At 36.2% G+C, this 18,384-nt stretch overlaps 1 protein-coding gene across 1 annotated transcript; it reads left to right on the top strand.

The window, feature by feature from the left end:
- Nucleotides 1-14,714: 14,714 nt before the first annotated feature.
- Nucleotides 14,715-16,180, top strand: LOC309963290 (uncharacterized protein C2orf66; the record flags this gene model as incomplete). Its single annotated transcript, XM_082841585.1, is given in 4 exon segments — nt 14,715-14,764; nt 14,766-14,919; nt 14,923-14,955; nt 16,001-16,180. Coding segments are annotated over 4 exon segments (417 nt in total).
- Nucleotides 16,181-18,384: the final 2,204 nt, after the last annotated feature.

The raw sequence follows: 18,384 nt of genomic DNA, 5'->3' as shown, positions 1-18,384 counted from the left end.
TGGATGCTATTAATAAAAAGATGATATACAAGACCTTAAAATTCAGTGAGCATTATTTTTGGAATGAGTTTGTCCTTTTTGTTGAATAATTTTATCCTAAGTAGGAGATGCCTGTATTTAACATAACTATGCTTTCTACATAAGCAGATAATGTATTTGTTGGAATATTGGTAGAAATAATCTTCTCTGCCTCCACTATGGAAGCGGAAAAATCCAATTTTTAGTGTATATAAATTAGGAAATTGTGTTGTGTATTTACATTTTTAAAACTGTAAAAATGACTTAGATATATTATTTTGAAGTGATTGTATTACCATTTCTTAAACTTATGACTAACTATAAATGTAGCAACATACCCATGAGAAACCAGACCAAAATTGAATGCATATTTTCACTGTGACCTTGAACTTATAGTTGTTTGGGATAAAACAGACTGTGCCTTAAAATGATGAAGGAATGCTCTGCAATTTTATAACTATATATTTATTATGTGTGGTCTTCTCAAATGGGCCCCAAATTCTTTTCTTTGAGGTTGGTGAAGTAAAAATTTTAAATAAAAGTTGATCAGTATTTCCCTTAGTATCTGCTGAACTATTGCTCTAGAGACCTCCTTTAATTTCCACAGTTCCCATTTCAGATTAAAATTGATTTACACTTCATAGGTGTAGAAAATCAAGTTTGGTTAAAGTTTCTGAAAATAAATTTATTTTAGGAGAAGGTGCTGGCACTTCTGAACTTATTACACATGGAAAAATTAATCTTCAAATGTAATTTTTTGTCTTTTTAGTGAATACTCTATCAAAAACATGAATTCTTCCCTAAAACCTGTACTTATTGTTCCTCAGATTATTGAGGCTTGTATTTGTATATCAAATAAAGTTAATTTAGTCAATAACAATTTCTCAGTAGTTAAATATAAACTCACATTCATGTATATTTTTAAACATTTTCTCTTTTACTTTTTCCTTCCTAATTATTTTTAAGGTATCAAGAGACAACTGGCTTCAGATTTTTGTGGGGTTTTCTTTTAATGTAAAGACTGACATTTTTACTGTGCTTATTTAAAATAACATACAATTTCTATCTAAACAAATTATTCCATTCATAGGACATTCATGGTCTCGGCCAAAAGATGCCCACATCTCTGTGTGGCATCTCAGAAGTTTTTTGTATATTTTTCAATTTCAATTTTGAACATAAACTCCACACTTTTCTTTCTTCTCATTTCACCTCCACTGCCTCCCATCAAAGACAAAAATATAGGTTTCTCTAAAAGCATGTAAAAAGAAAACATGTCTTTCCTTAAAGCATGGTCAAATTGAGATGGAAATAGTTTGGGGAAGTGTATGTAATACAATAAAATACATGGCTGTCAACTCGCATCAGTTTCTATATTATAGTTAAAAGTTTATAGAGGACAAACTATGTGTTTTACTGAGACAGACTCAGTAATCATTTATTTGCAAATCAATAATTTTACTCTCATCCAGAAAATGCAGTGCATAGTAATTATACTTAACAGTAAAAACAATTTGTCCTATAGTATATACTGAAAAATGATTGTCACCTTGCAGATTTTTCTTTTTAAACATGCATGATCTTCTCCAGTACTTTGTACAATGTATGGTATACTAAATACATTTATGTGTAATTTTGTGTGTATTTTTTTATGGTATAATTAACTTTATTACATTTAACTGGTTGTAATGCACAAAAACGTGCTATTTATTGTACTCTGTAGAGTGTTATGAATGTTTTTATCTGTGTTTCAACATTATGGTGTAGGGTTTAATAGATGAATATTTGCCTTTAGTCTCCACTCAGGTATTAATGTGTAGCAATTTTTGGTGCTTTCTTTTTTATCTGTCATAATCTGGTGTTCGGAATGTTCAACAATAAATTTGGTGAACAAGAACACGTGGTGCAGAATTGCTTACCAGTTCACATACTCCACAATACCATCTCAGGAAAAACTCTTAAAATGATTTCTTTATAGCATGTCTAGCATTTCAGAAGTTTGAACGCCTAAGCGTGGGACATGATAAACAAGATACATCACAGGTAAATATTGGAAGCAAGATAATTTCTAGTATTTCCCAACTTGATATCTTGTAGCTTCCCATATGCATTTGTATGGACATTTTATGGTTCACGTTCTATTTTAAAGAATTGCACAGTCATGTTTCTCCCAGAGACCATGCTTTCCACTCTTCTTATGCTAACTTAATATATATTCTTGGGTGCCCCATTTCCCAAATTACGCGAGAATAATTTAGACATTTTTTGAAAACAGATTCCCTGGTCATCTTAGAAGTACTAAATTTGATCTGTGGGGAGGAGACCTGGGATTCTGTTTTAACAACTGCCTCAAACATTGCTTTAGTCAATAAAATTTAACTTGTTAGAACTCCTAGAAGCAACTAGAAAGGCTGTCTTTAGGATTACAAGATACTAAAGTGACACTACATAATTTGAGAATTTAGTATAGATCTAAACTTTATTATAGAATGGATGACAGGAGTCAAATGGGGTAGGACATCTTTTGAGGGGTTAGTGTCTTCTTACACATTGATTAGAACAGTGTTTTCTAAATTATTTTAACCAGCATCTCTAAATATATGAACATTTATAAATTATCTGCATGTGTTAACATTGTGTATATTATTAAATATACCCCAAAGGGTAAATGTTTAAAGATGAGAAATATACAACTAGAAGCTTTAATATTGATATTTTCCTTGGATACTTAGAGGATTATCTTGAAACCACCCAACGTGGAGGCCACTAGAGTGTACAGCATGAAAGCCTCATAGGCCTTTCCCACTAGTTTTTCTTTAATCAATTCCCACTTCATCTTCACTTTCTTTCTGTAAGATAGATAGATAGGTAGGTAGGTAGGTAGATAGATAGATTACAAATTTAACAGCTTAAAATAACACCTATTTATTTACTCACAGTTCTGTAGGTCAGAAGTCTGGGCACAGACCAGCTGGGTTCTCTGCTCAGAATCACACTTCTGGAATCAAGGTGACAGGACTGCAGGCCCATCTGAGACTCATTCAGGTTGTTACAGGTGGAGGTTCCTGTTTTCTTGCTGGCTGTCAACTTCTTAGCTCCCTGTGTCTTTCCCTGCTGTGTAGCCCTCCACTAAAGTTTGGTTTACTCCTTCAAGACCAGCAGGAGAATTCCTCTCACATTTTGAACCTCTTCAACTTCCTTTGTCTCTGACCTTTAGACCCAGATTTAGAGGTCTCTTGTTAGCTCAGATCCACTTTAGATAGTTTCTCTTTTGATTAACTCAAGGTCAACCTTAATTATACCTGCAGAATCCTTTTTGCCATATAAGGTAACATCATATTCCCATATACACATTGTCCGCTCACACTCAAGAGGCATGGATGATACAAGGTGTATACACTAGAGAGTGAGACTCTTGGGGGCCATTTTAGAAGTATGCCTACCATGCAAAATTAGGGAACTAAAGTCTTTTTCATAATTGCTGTGCTTAAATAATATTATTCCATAGTTTTAATTGAAAGAGCTGATAAATATAAAATATTTCAGGGAAAGAAAAGCCCCTCAATTCTTGGACTGAATTTTAAACAACCCTTAGAGATGAAAACAGTCTCCCATCCCTGGGTTAGTGTGTGTGTGTGTGTGTGTGTGTGTGTGTGTGTGTGTGTGTGTGTGTGTGTGTGAGATTATAATTAGTTTAGAGATTGTTTTCTTTCCAACAGTTAGAACTTGGATATGGCCTGAAATTAAGGAATAGTAGACTAGTTTACCTTATCAAGTGAATGGAAACATTTTACTGTACTTAACAGATGTAAGTTCATACTGGGTATAGGTCAAGAGTAATGATCAACTCAAACAACATTACATAAAATATTAAAACTGAAATTCTAAAAATACTTCTGGTGATTTGCTTTTCTCTTGAATATGTTTGGAGAAAGAATTGAGTTTCATCAGACTTCCTAGATTTGCTTAAATCGTAGTGTACTGTGTAAATGGAGATCTTCAGGTTTGGCAGTTGTGTGCTCATTTGAATATCCATGTGTGTAAATCAGCCTATCCTTCAGTATCAAATAGTTCTATAAGGTATGTTCACATGCTAAAAAAGATTCAATCATTATGCTTTTTACCCTTAGTATTTGTGCCATTCTGATCAAGAAAGAATTATAGAAGGTTGAGAAAAACAGCTAGAATGATCTAGGGACTGGAGTGTAAGATTTGACTGAAACAGTAAAGGCCTTTTTACTCTGGAATTGCAGATATTTAGTTAGAAGGTGTTTGAAGAGGAAACTGCATGATCCACACTCTTTTTGTTCCCTGGCTTACAGGAAAGAACAGTATTTTATGTGGTTACAGAGATGGTTGGTTGCCCTTAAGAAAATGATACAAGATTGGGATGGAGGAGAGAGGAAGAAAACCTTTCTATAAAACGTTTGACCTACTGGAGAAAAAAGGAATTTAGTTAAGAAAGGAACTTGGTTTACTCTTTTTAGAAAACCAAAGTGTGCAATATAGTTGTATTTTAAACTAGGAATGTGTAACAGTCACTGCACTTAAAAAATCTTTGTTCTAGCTAATTTTTAAGTAGAATAAATAAAAGGTTTAGTTACATGTATAAATTACAGATCCACACAATACTGTAAAAGGAAATATGATTGTTTTGGACAGTGATCTCCAAACTTTTTTGATTGCACACCCTTATCATTAAAAAAGTTTGAACTTTACCCCCATAAACATACTACTACTATAATAATATGTAAACTTTAATTATATGTAACTTTTACATATAATTTTATTGTATATAGTAATTAATATATGTAATTTTAATAGAGGAATAACTTATCAGATATGGTTAAATTATTGTTTTTAATTCTTTTTTTAAGATTTATTTATCTATTTTCGGCTGTGTTGGGTCTTAGTTGAAGCATGCGGGATCTTTCGCTGCGGCACGTGAGCTTCTCTCTAGTTGTGGCATGCGGGTTTTCTCTTCTCTAGTTGTGGTGGGCAGGCTCCAGGGCGCATGGGCTCTGTAGTTGTGGTGCACTGGTTCCAGAGTGCGTGGGCTCTAGTTGAGGCACGCAAGCTCGGTAGTCCCGTGGCACGTGGGATCTCAGTTCCCTGACCAGGGATCTAACCCGCGTCCCCTGCATTGGAAGGCGGATTCTTTACCACTGGACCACCAGGGAAGTCCCTGTTGTTTTTAATGCTTAATGAGCCTGACAAAAGAGTACAAGTGTAGACACTGGTAAATTTTCTTTTGTTGATTTGCATTAATGGTATTATTTTCAAATTTTATTGTAAGGAGTAGTGTCTTGTAAGGTATATTTTTAAGCTGCTTATTCATTTTGTGATCGTTATGTTAATTAAAACTAGATAATATGATAAATACTTAATATAATGCATGGATTTTAACTGGCTCATAGATGTTACCATGTCACAATATGTTTAAACAAGTGAATGAAAAAAACTAGTGGGGTGCCCTGTCATCCTCCAACAAACTGTAGAATTCCCACTCTTCTCTCAGAATATATCTCACGCTCTCTGTATGATCAGCTATGAAGAAGGCTGAGTAAGGGCATTGGTATCAATTCATGTATAAAATGCTGGTACACTAATTTGTTAGATTAAAAACATGAAAATGAATTGTTTTCCTCCCACATCCCAACATGTTGCCTTGCACACCACTTAGAATGTACACAACCCCCTTCTGAAGAAACTTAGTTTAGAATATATTTTTGTAAGACTTTGAGGTTGTCTTTAATAGGTTTTAATAGCTATATTTATATTGTCCTGAAAGCAAAAAAATGAGGTTTCTGGATCAGGAACCAACTATTATTAAAGCAATAACCATGGCAGTTCCCCTTGCCCCATTCTTCCCCCTTGAGGGCAGTGTGAGGGGGGCCAGGTGAACCCTGAATGTTCAAATGAGGTTTTCTGTTTTGTTCTGCACCACAGGAAAGGAACTCTGAAATTATAAATCTGGGAGTTTATATAAGCTACATGCTGCCCTGTCCCCGTCCTGAGAGAGGAAGTAAAGCCTTTGTTCACAAATGTTTTACAGTCTTTTCGAATGTAAACAGATGGCTCCAGGTTTCATCTTCCCATAGAATGTAAGCGTGTGGCTCTACCAAACAGGAGGCAAGGGGAGGAAGAGCACTGGAGAGTAAATGTTTCTGGGAAAAGGAGACATGTCTTTATAGCATGTCAATTTCCTTTGCTCAGGAAGCCAAACCATGCGGAAACATGAAAATATACATGAGGCATTGTTTCCCTGATAGCCTTCTTGGGGTACAGAAATAACGCCTCGCTCCAAGCTGGCTTACTGTTAGAAACATTTAATGACCAAAGGAATTGAGTAGGGCACCTTAAACGTCATGACTTACAGTCCTTCAGCTGTGATCTATTGGGTAGGGTAGACAGGAATGAAACTGGTAGAGCCAGCATTGGGGAATTCTTTTCTGATACTGAAGTTTATAAAATCTTTGTGTGTAAAAAAATTAATGGGAATAAAATACGCAGGATAGAAGGGAAGTAGGTGAGACGAGGAGAAGGAGATCATTTATCAAACCGCTACAAAATTTGGAATACTAGTAATGATGATTTAAACTAGGTTGGGAGCCAAAAAAAGAGTGAAACAATGTAAGGGGACTCTTTAGGGGTTAGCAACTAATTGGATGTGGTAGACAAGCCTCTTTCTGTGTTAGATTTGACGTGGGACCTTGCCTGACTCCCTGTGTGTAGCATATTATGAACACAACCAAAATGTCTTAAGTTGCTGCCAGCCAATGGCCTATCTTAATTTTCATTTTTCCCAAGATCCTAGGTACCTTAACTACAGCGGACCAAGTGGAGAATGGATTTTCTGAATCTCCATTTTGTTCTTTCTTCGTCTTGTTGCAGTACCTTATAGCTTTAAATTAACTTTTTTTTATTGTTCCAGTGAGACTAAAATGCAGTAGGATCTTTAGGTGCCAAAATGCAACTAACTGGAATCCTTAATCGGAAATATACTCTGTAATTCAACTTTGAAAGAAAAGAAACAAATCATAGAAAAACTGAAAAGTATAAGCAATTTCTTTCAGTAAAAACATTCTAGACCATATTGTGGGGTTTCTACAGACCACCTTGTCACCTATACTTTATTCTTTCAGCAGACATTCACTAAGTACCTATTGTACCAGAATCCATGCCAGACACATTCACGTTCAGTTTCTCATTTCATTCTCCATAAAAACCTTTAGAGGGAGGATTATTATCCTCCATTACAAGAAAAGAAATAGTCTCAGAGAAATTGAGCAATTTGCCCATAGTAGAATTCAAACCAGACTGTCTGAGTTCTGCAATATGTAATTATCAATACTAGTTCACTTCCTACTCTCTGAAAATCTTTTCTGACCATACTAGTTACTCCTTTTGCTTTGGAAAAAAATGTTTCCAATGATATGCCCACAGCTTTCCTTATTACTCTTTCTATAGTTTCCCTTAGAGATTTCATCTGTGGCTTCAGTGTTATATTCTTGGTTGATGATTCACCAAGTCAGACAGACTTGCTCCCTCAGTTCCATATCTAAGTATTTCTGAATCAGTGGTAAGGTATTTAGCCTCCCTGAGACTGTATCCTCATCCATAAATTGTGACAATAATATTATCTTAAATATTACCATTAAATGAGATAATGAACAAAATGCATCTGACACCTTTGTGTACAAGAAATGATAGGTGCTTTCTTCCAGCTCTCCAATCTCTAGTTTCCTCCAAACTAAACAAATTCAGTTGCAACTCATTGTTAAAATTTAACCTTATGATTTCTCTCCCTCCCTAATTAACAACTCCTTTCAGTTTCCAAATTTCTCTTAAATCCTCCAGCTACTAAAGTTGAACCTCCATTCCTTTTGATCATGTCTCCTTTGCTTACCATCTAGTTCCTCCTTGCATACCACAGGCCCTAAAGAGTCCAGCACTTTAGGGCCACCCTTACATTAGTTCACTCTTTGCTGACTCCCACCCTAATTCAGACCATCATTACTAGTATTCCTAATTTTGCAGCAGCTTCACAAATGATCTTCTCATTGTCTCACCCTCTTCCTTTTTCTCCTGCATATTCCCATTAATCCTTTTTTAAACAGCAATTTAGCATTATCACTCTCTTTTTCAAAACCTTTTAATCTTCCCCCATGTTTGATAGGAAACAGTCTGAACTCCTTGACAGTTTGATCCATTTCCAGCCTTCTCTCCTACCGTTTCCTAAAGACACCCATCTCCTCCCCACACAGGCTGTTTCAGTTAGGATTAGTTTGCAAGAAACAGGAAGCCTGAGAAATAGTTGCTGAAACAATCAAATTTTCAGGTAGAAGGTCCAGGATAAGACTCCATGAAGTCATCAAGAACCAAAGTTCCTTCTATCGCATTTGTTCTCCATCCTTAATGTGTGGCTTTCATAACAAGACCGTGGGTGCATGATATTTCCATTCCAGGAAGGAGGGGAAAGGAGCAAAAGGAATTTTGCCTTTTATTTGGAAAGGATTTTCCCTCTCCTCTCCCTTTCCCACTCTCAGGGACTTCCATTTATAGCTCATAGGCCAGAATAATATCGCATCACCGCTAAGAAATGCAAGGGAGATGGCGGAATCAAGTTTTTAAGCTGGGTTTGTGCTACCCCAAACAATATCTAAGAAGAAAGGTGTATTTCTTGGGCTGCTATAATAGGATTCCACAGACTCCGTGGCTTAAGCAACAGAAATTTATTTTTTCAAGTTCTGGAGGCTGAGAAGTCCAAGATCAATGTGCCAGCTGATAGGGGGTTAGGACTTCAACATATGAAACTTTGGGGGGAGGGGAATACAATTCCGCCCATAACAAAAGGGATAAAAGGAAACAATGAGCCAAGTCTGCCACACATGGAAACTTGGCTACTGCATCTCCTTTGTCTTCCTTTTGCTACTTCACTGCCTTTGCTCAAGAACTTCTTCCCACATCTTTGCTGTCAAAATTTTCTCCGTAAAAATCTACCAATTGCCAGTCAGGACTAATCTTATCCCTACTTCTAGCTCTTGCTGTCATAGCTTCATATCCTATGGGAATCATCACATTAGGTCACATTATGTGCAGTTCTTAATAATGGTGACATTTAGCATCTACATGTCAGGTGCCCTTTATACTTATCATTTCTAAATCTTACAACAACACTGCAAAGTAGGGTTACTTCACAGATGAGGAAATTGAGGTGCAGAGAGATTAATATTTGCCCAGGAGAATGGCAGAGTCCAGTTTTGAACATGGTTAAATTTGGTTCTAAAACTCCACCACACCATGCTGTTTCTCCATATAGATTGTTTGCTCGTAGCAGGCAGGGATCGTGTCCCTTTCCATACACCTATTTGTAGTCCCACACTTAGCAATGCATATTTTACATGGTAGAAATTTGTTAAATATTTTTTCAAATGAGTAATCATAACAGTGACCCAAGATAATTCAAAATCCTGATTTAACAACAACAAAAATTATGTCTGTAACAAAATTGCCTATGTGTTGATAATTGTTGAAGCTGACTGATAAGTATGTGGACTTGCATTATTTTTTTCTCCTTACTTTTGTATATATTGGAGTTCTATATAACAGAAATTTTAATTATGGTCCAGTTATTATATTTACTAAATAGATTAATACATTTAGAAAAACTTTAAGAAATAATTGAAGTTTTTCTTTTTACAATTGACCCCAGCTAATTTTAAAGTATTATTACCTGTGGTTCCCTATGTGTAAGATTACATATTATAATCCCTAAAGCAACCATTAAAATAATAATTCAAAGAGGTATAGCTAGAATGCCAATGGAGAAATTAAAATAGAAATTTTAAAATATTTTTAAAGCCCAAATCATAAAAGACAAAAATTGATGAATTAGACTTCACCAAAAATAAAAACTTCCAACACTGTTCAAAAACAGTGTTAAGAAAACGAAAACACAATTTGCAAGTGAGAGAAAACCAAACAAACGTCTGATAAAGAACTTGTATCTAAAATATATATAAAGAATTTTCAAAATTCACCAACAAGAAAACAACTAAATTTATAATGAGCAAAATACTTAAACACTTCACCAGAGAAGATACATGGGTGACAAACTAAGTACCTGAAAAGATGCCCAACATAGTCACTAGAAAAATGCTAATTATAACCACAACGCCTAAAATTAAAATTTTCAAAAACTGGCAATAGTACTGGTAAAGATTTGAAGCAACTAGAATTCTCATACATTGCTGGTGGGAATGCAAAAGAGAATGTCACTTTAGAAAACAGTGTGGCAATTTCTTAGAAAGTGAAACATACCTTTAGCATATGAACCAGCAATACCACTTCCATATGTTTACTCAAAAGAAGTGAAAACCTATGTCAAAACAAAGACCTGTATGTAGATATTTATAGCAGCTTTGTTAATAATTTCCCCGAACTGGAAGCAAACCAAGTGTCTGTCAACTGGTGCATGGATAGAAAATTTGTGGCACATCCATAAAATAGAATATTACTTGGCAAGTAAAAAGAAGTGAACAGCTGATATGTAAAATAATATTGATGACTCTTAAGTTCAGTATGCTAACATGCCATATTGTGTGATCTACTTATATGAGAGAAAAAGGAAAAACTGTAGTGACAGAAAACATGAGAGTGGTTACAGGGGAACTGACTCCAAAGGGGCTTGAGGGGAACTTTGGGGGTGATGGAAATGTTCTAAATCTTGATTGTGATGGTGGTTACATAGCTATACAAAATTTGTGGAACTTTTTACTAAAAAGGATATATAAGTTACATGCTAATAAACCTGACTTAGAAAAAGTAAAGCTTCGCACAAAGAAAACTCCAGGCCCAGTTTATTTCAGTGGTGAATTGTATTGAAGTTTTAATTCTGTTGAACATCGGGTAACACCGATGTTGACAACTCTTTTGGAAAATAAAAGAGGAGGGATCGCTTCCCAAATCATGTTATGAGGCAAGCACAGCCTGATATCAAAGCATGACAAAGAAATTACAAAAAGTTACTGACCAACATTCCTTGTTAACATAAATGTGAAAGGTCTTAATGAAATACCAGCAAATCAAATCCAGTAATTTATAAAAGCCCTCAGGAATATATAAATCAACTACTAGGACTGGTATGGTCACAGAATTTAAGGTCAATATACAAAAAATATTTTCCATATTCAAATATCAAACAACTGTAAAATAATTTTTATAAAATGCCATTTATAAGATACTTAGGAATAAATAAAAATATGTACAAGGTCTCTCCACCAAAAACTACAAAATATTGCTTAGAGAAAATTTTAAAGCCCTACGATAAAGAGAGATAATATTCATTGATAGGAAGACTCACTATTTTTAAGATGTCATTTTTCTCCAAAATGATATATATATTAAATACAATCTCAATAAAAATTTCAGCAGGCTATTTTTCTAAAACTCTACAAGCTGATTCTAAAATGTATATAGAAAAGCAAACAATTTCAAATAGTCACAACAATTTTGGAAAAGAATCACACCAATACGTGACTTCAAGACTTACTATAAAGCTATGGTAATCAAGACAGTGTGGTATTGGCAATAGGATAGATAAGTAGCAAGTACATCCATGGAACAGAACAAAGAGTTCAAAAATAAACCCATGTGTTTATGGTCAATTGATTATTGACAAAGGTGCCAAAACATTCCAATGGGAAAAGAAAATCTTTTCAACATACAGTTCTGGAGTAACTGGATACTTATATGGGAAAAAAAATAAGCCTGGAACCTTCCTCACATCATATACAAAACTAACAAGATGAATCATAAACCTAAATGTAAAAGCTAAACTATAAAGCTTCTAGAAGAAAATATAGGAGAAAACTTTGAGATGTGATGGTAGGCAAATGTGCATAGTTAGGTTAAAGAAAGCAATGACCACTGACATTTAAACAGACTCAAGTCTTAACAATAAAATCAGCACCTTCCCCCCCCCCCCCCACACACACACACAGGCAAACTTCTCAAGAGCTTGATGGATTCATTCTCTTTCCTGTCCATCGAGTCCCTTCTAATCTGACCTTCACCTCCATCTACCCAAATATCTCTAATGCTCTATGGATCCTTTTAAGTCCTTATTTACCCAATTTGTCCCTTCTTGAAACATTTTCTTCTCTTGCTCCCATCCTCTCCTGGTTTTCCCCCTACCTCCAGGGTCTCCTTCATATAGATTCTGGTTTAGGGCTGGTTCATGTTAAAATTTCTCAAAGCTCAAGTCCTACGTCACCTTTTCTTCTCATTTGCTAATCTTCACTGAGGTAATCTCATCCTTTCCATGCCATATTTACAACCCCCATAGTTACATCTCCTTTCCAGACCTCTCCTCTGAGCTTCAGGCCTGTGTATCCAATTGTATACTCCCCATCCCCACTTGGAGATCTCCAAGGCTCCTCAAATTCAATGTGTCCCACCTGGAACCCATGAGCCTCATCTCCTCATGCCGGTGTTTGATATGTCAGCTAATGGCACTGTAGTCTGCTCAGCTGTATAATCCTGAGACCTAGGGATTGGCCTTGAAACTCTCTTCCCCTTAGCTCTGCCTCCCATAGTATCCAGTACATTATCAGTACCTTCTAAATATCTCTCAGATCCATCCACAACTCTGCATCTGTGCTACCACCCTAATCCAAGTTAACATCTTGTCCTGCCTGGACTATTGCAGTAGCCACCTAACTGGTCTCCCTCTTTTCTAGCTCAGTCTGTCCTCCAACAGTGCAACCAGAATAGCTTTTTAAAATTGCAAGTCTGTTATCAAGTCACTTGGATGCTTAAAACTTTTCAATCAGTTAGCATTGTTTGCAGCAGAAAGATCATAATCTGACTACCTCTAAAGGCCCAAATTGCATCAGCCCCCCCACCTTGCTCCTTATACTCCTCAGATACTGACTTAATTTCAGTTGCATTAATTTGCCATGTTCCTTCCAGCCACAAGGTCTAGTACAGTTGTTCACCTTGTCTGAACCTCTTCTCCCTCTGTTCTCCCTAGGTTGCCTAGGTAACTCTACTCATCTACCAGATATAAGGTCACTTCTTCACAGAAGCCTTACCTGGTCCCTGAGACTGCATCGAATCCACCTCTTCTACCCTGTCATAGTGCCATAATCTCAATAGAAATTATCATCATTGATATTTATACACTTTGTTATATAATGGTTTGATTAACGTCTGTCTTGCCCACTAATCTGTTAATTCCATGAGGGCAGGGAATCTATTATTCTTACTATTTTATCCCCAAAGCCTTGTGCAGTGCCTGGCACATAGTAGGCACTCAGTAAAAGTTTGTTGAATAAACAAAGGCGTGAATAAATGAAGGTCACGATGACCCTCCCAAGGTCAAAATGGCAAGACTGAGATTGTAGCCAGGTATTCTAATTTCCGGTCCAGATTACTAGCCTTCTCAACAAAGAGCTTGTTCTGGATTGTTCTGAACTATTGGAACCAAAGCAACTTCAGTTCATCAAGTCCAATTTCTCAACCCTTCCATTTTCTGCGGATGGCATTTATTTAGCAAGGGGATGCTATAGGTGAGGTAAGTTTTCTTTTTTCCACAAAACATGTGCTATCTTTTTGCTCTATTTTGAAAGGGTATTATGATTAACCATACCACTATTTAAAACTTGTAAAGTTTCTTGAGATTCTAAGAAGAAATATAAGGTATGGGTCACAAAGAGCAATTTTGTCTCTTGCAATAGAATTTTCTGTTTAAAAAAATGTGATTAATTTGAAAGGCTGATAGCTCCAAAAGAGCATTCTGTTAGGTGGGATAATCATTATCATATTCCCAGCTGCTGTGTATATACCTTCTCTTAAAAGTGAAAAAGGAGAAAGCCATTTTGGCGTGTGGAAGTGCCTTGTGTGTTCTATAACATCCAAATGAAATGTTCAGGGTTGGAGGAGAGTCTGCTGTATTTAGGACAAATAGCTTCACTGTTAACCCTGAAGAAGCCTGAAGATGTGATTCTCAAGGGTCTTTGTGCTGTGGATGAAAATGGCATCATTATTTTTGAGCCCCCCACCCCCGCTCACATCAACGACTCCCACCTGCAGCCGATCCACTGGTTATAAGTAGCCATGAATCGCCTTGCAGATTGTAGGCAGGGTAAACAACCAGGGCCAGGCAAAACCAAACTCCTGGTAAGCTCTATTAGCTCTTTCTGTGTGTTTCATTTCCATTTCACACCTTGGGGTGGGATACAATCTCTACTTACACTGGTGTGGTGTGTGTCTGTCTCAGACCTGTGTGTAAGGTGCATCTTTCAGTTCGGGCTGTATATTTTTTTCTTTTCTCTCTCTTTTTTTTTTTTAAGACTGCTGTCTTAACACTTAAAGTAATTTAAGATTGGTTGTTTTTTCTTTTTTTGTTGTTATTGTTAAGAATTGCAGTTTCTTTGGAGATAACAAAGTGCAATTTTTTTCAGATGAAAAGGCATACTCACTTTCTAGGTTGTATTCATAATTGCTTTGTTTATCACTGTATAACATTCTCCTTATCATGTATAACATTCTCCTTAACATCTCCTATCATCTCCTTTAAGCTAATAATTGGTTTTAGGGGGGTTCATTAAGAAATGAATGTGGAAAAAAAGAGGGCTGCAAAATTCAGGTGAACCAATATACTATTTCTTCTTCCTTGTCTCCCTTTAAAAATGTTTCCTCTTTCTCTTTTCTACTTTTGCCCTCCCTTCTCCTCTCTCTCCCTCCTCTATCTCTCTCTCTCTGGCCATTGACATTTCCCTGGTCCTTCCTTTCACTCAGCTTCCTTCCACAATGCCCAAAGCACTCCTGCTGCTGGCTGTTGCCCTGGTGCAACTTGGGCTTGTGCATGGAGCCGTGTTGAGAAACGAAGAAAAATAGAAGCCCCTCAACAATCCTAGAAACCGAGATCTGGTAAGAACAGCCACTGGGACATGCCAGGCTGCAGGGTGAACTTGGCACCTCCTTGGAGTTATGCACACTGCACTCTGCTAGAGCATGGTGGAGAGGAGGCTGCCAAGGGCTGAGAAGATTCCCCAGCAGGACCAGAGAAGAATTTTGCTAGCCTAGTGGCCGGTGTTCTAGCCAATTTACACTTGTTTCTGTACGGAGAAACAAATTTATATTTAGAAATGACCTTATACACACATAGCACATTACATTTGTAAATATTATATACACATTGACTTCATAGCCTTAATTTCTAATATATTGATATATACAGAATCAAGAGCGTACCAGGGAATTACGTTTTGCACAGCTTAGGTTGAACTGATAACAAAACAGATTCTCACATAACCAATACTTGCAAAGCTCCATTGCAAAAACTGAAAGTCGACCTGCATTCTTTTCAATTTGCTAGGCATTCTTTTCAACATAACGTTATCTAGGAAATAGAATTCAAAATACCAGTAAAACTTCTCTTTTAAAAATATGCCAAATACAGTAAACATGATGACATTACGATTTCAAAATATAGTTTTTCTAAAGAAAATGATGTGAAATATACCAATATAGGATTAAAACAATCAAAGAGCACTTTGCACAGCTTCTGTGTATTCACAGAATACACAGCTGAAAACTCCACGTCTGAGATGACCGGGATCTATCTCACCATCAATGGGAGAGGAGACACCTGAGCTCTGATCACCGTGGAGTTGAGTTTCATCTCTGACTTCAGTACTCAGAGATGGCCAATGAATCTTCTCACTGTGGGCTGTTAAATAATTGATATTCAAGAATGGTGAATTATCTTTGTTTAGAGTTGAAATGTCAGGTAGAAAGGAGGGGGAAGGGGAGAAGGAGCCACAGCTTGTGTTTCTGAGTTTTCCACCTCCTGCCTCCTGGGTTAGCTCTAAAGTCAATTTGGGGGGGAAATGAGAGGGGAAAAATCCTCATCTTTGAGTATTTGGAGTGTTTAAATGATAAATGACATTGAACATTTTCTTTCTCTCTTCAGTTTTTCAGAACCCTTCAGGCATATTTTAAAGGAAGAGGTCTTGATCTTGGAATGTTTCCAAATATTTCCTCCATGAACGAGAATCCCGGACCTCTCTCTTTCCAATCAGAACTTACTGCTTCTGCATTTGCAGATTATGAAGAACAGAAAAACTCCTTCCCCAATTACCTCAAAGTCTGAATGTTTCTTCTGAGTGCAGGTAAAACTCATCCCTTTATTCCCAGCATCTATCTAAACATACAACTCAGTCATAAAGTCATAAAGAGGTTTAGAAAATATTTATTTGAAAAATGATTACATTTCCTCATGTAAATAACTGCTCAGTTCTGATGATACTCATCACTGTTAATACTCTGATTTGGTTCATATATTTTACAGTCTGGTTTTAAAAAGAAATGACAGTTACGATTTTTAAAGCATAGTTTTCTGGGGAGAGGTATATTAAAATAGTAGAACTATCACTCAATAGAATTATGAAATATAATTAAAAACCACATACTTATACCTATATCTTTTTTCAGACCAGGTCATAGAGCTAAATTATGTGGAAAATTATCTGTAAAGAAATATATTGAGCTGTACAGTCGGATTAAATGGATAGTAAAAATTTAAAAGAATGGTTTCTTTTGGGAGAAAGTATTAAGCATATATTTGAGCTTGAACTTCCTCACCTAGAGGGGGAAAAAGAGTAGAATATTAGTAAAGATGGCCCTTCATAGGAAAAAAATTTATGTCTAAGATTTGAATTTTACTATTCTTATTACTTTAGCATTCCTGTCAAATAAATACCTACGATTTAAAAAGGAACAGGTATGGTGCTATGATTCTAGTCTGTTAGCTTTTCATTTGGCTGAATAATAAAGGGAACCGGGGCTTCCCTGGTGGTGCAGTGGTTGAGAGTCCTCCTCCCGATACAGCGGACACGGGTTCGTGCCCCGGTCCGGGAAGATCCCACATGCCGCGGAGCAGCTGGGCCCGTGAGCCATGGCCGCTGAGCCTGCGCGTCCGGAGCCTGCGTGTCCGGAGCCTGTGCTCCGCAATGGGAGAGGCCACAAGAGTGAGAGGCCCACATACTGCAAAAAAATAAAAATAAAATAAAATAAATTAATAAATAAAGGGAACCGAATCATAATTAAAATCTACTCCCATTCTTTCATGGGCATAGGATGAAATTGTGAGGAAGCAAACCATTGTTGCACTTCATCATGATTGTGAAAGGATTTTGATGATTAGCTCTTTTAAATGGGATGAATTTTTTAAAATAATGATTGTTATTCTAAGAGGATGCAATTTACCATGTGGTATATGCACTTGAGAACTGTCCTACAATGAGAAAATAAAATAGAATAAACACAAGTATATTAATGAAGGATCCCTTGACTATTTTTCACACTCAGGCCCTAGGGTAACAGACACTAAAACAGAATAATTGTTAATACCAAGTACCTATTTCAGTATGAGACAGTGTTGCATACAAGTTGTTTGTAAGCCTTAGTTTATTCATCTATAAATTGCATATATGGATTTCTAATAAAAAGTATCAGAGAAAACATCAAATACATACTTTTGTGTGAGCATGAAATAAGGAAATATTTAAGAGCAGGAAAAAAGAGAAAGCACCCAGTTAGTGATATTGTAATATAATAATTATTCAACTTTGCAAAAGAAGCAAAGTTTCTGATTTGGAGAATATTTCATGAATACAAGCTCTCCTTTCCTAACAACTCTCATTAGGAAATGAAGACAAAAAGAGTTTTCACCGAACTATGTTGATCTTTGGGTCTTTGTGTTAATCTTCATTTTCCATTCGTTATAATGTTTTCTTTCAGATGTCTGGTGGTTTTAAAACTACAGACGAAGCTTCTCATTAGAAAAATTGATTCATGGTCATGGCTAAACTTTTATGTGTTTTTTCCCTCCATTTTTGTTAATTTGTAATGATTTTGTTCTACATTTTAGTTTACATAGCTCATGCTATGTAAACAGCTTGAGCTTTGGGCCATATGTGACTTACGTGCATGGGTTTTTTTCTCAGTCAATAACCATAGATACCAGTGTAGAGCACGGCATATATTGCAAGGATTACAGAAACACCATAAAGTCAAAAGAAATGATCTTCTAAATTATGTTTCCTTTAAGCTTGTCTTCTATGTTTCTTACCTTTTATCAATCTGTTTTTATTTGAAAGGGACATTGCTCATTTTTACTTTAGTTCATTATATGTAACAGGAATTTGGGTTTTAAATTTATCTTTTTCCTAAAAGGAAGATGCATTCCCATGGTCAGCATATGCTATTGAAAGATCTCACGGTCTTAGTTACATATCAAGGGAGAGTAAGTGATGAATATCCACAATTAAGTTGAAATGGAAGGCAAAGAAACGT

Source organism: Leucopleurus acutus (assembly GCF_964270905.1).
Source record: "Leucopleurus acutus genome assembly, chromosome: 6".
Classification (NCBI taxonomy): domain Eukaryota; kingdom Metazoa; phylum Chordata; class Mammalia; order Artiodactyla; family Delphinidae; genus Leucopleurus; species Leucopleurus acutus.
The sequence above is the reverse complement of the archived record's forward strand: the minus strand, read 5'-3'. Positions and strand labels throughout refer to the sequence as shown.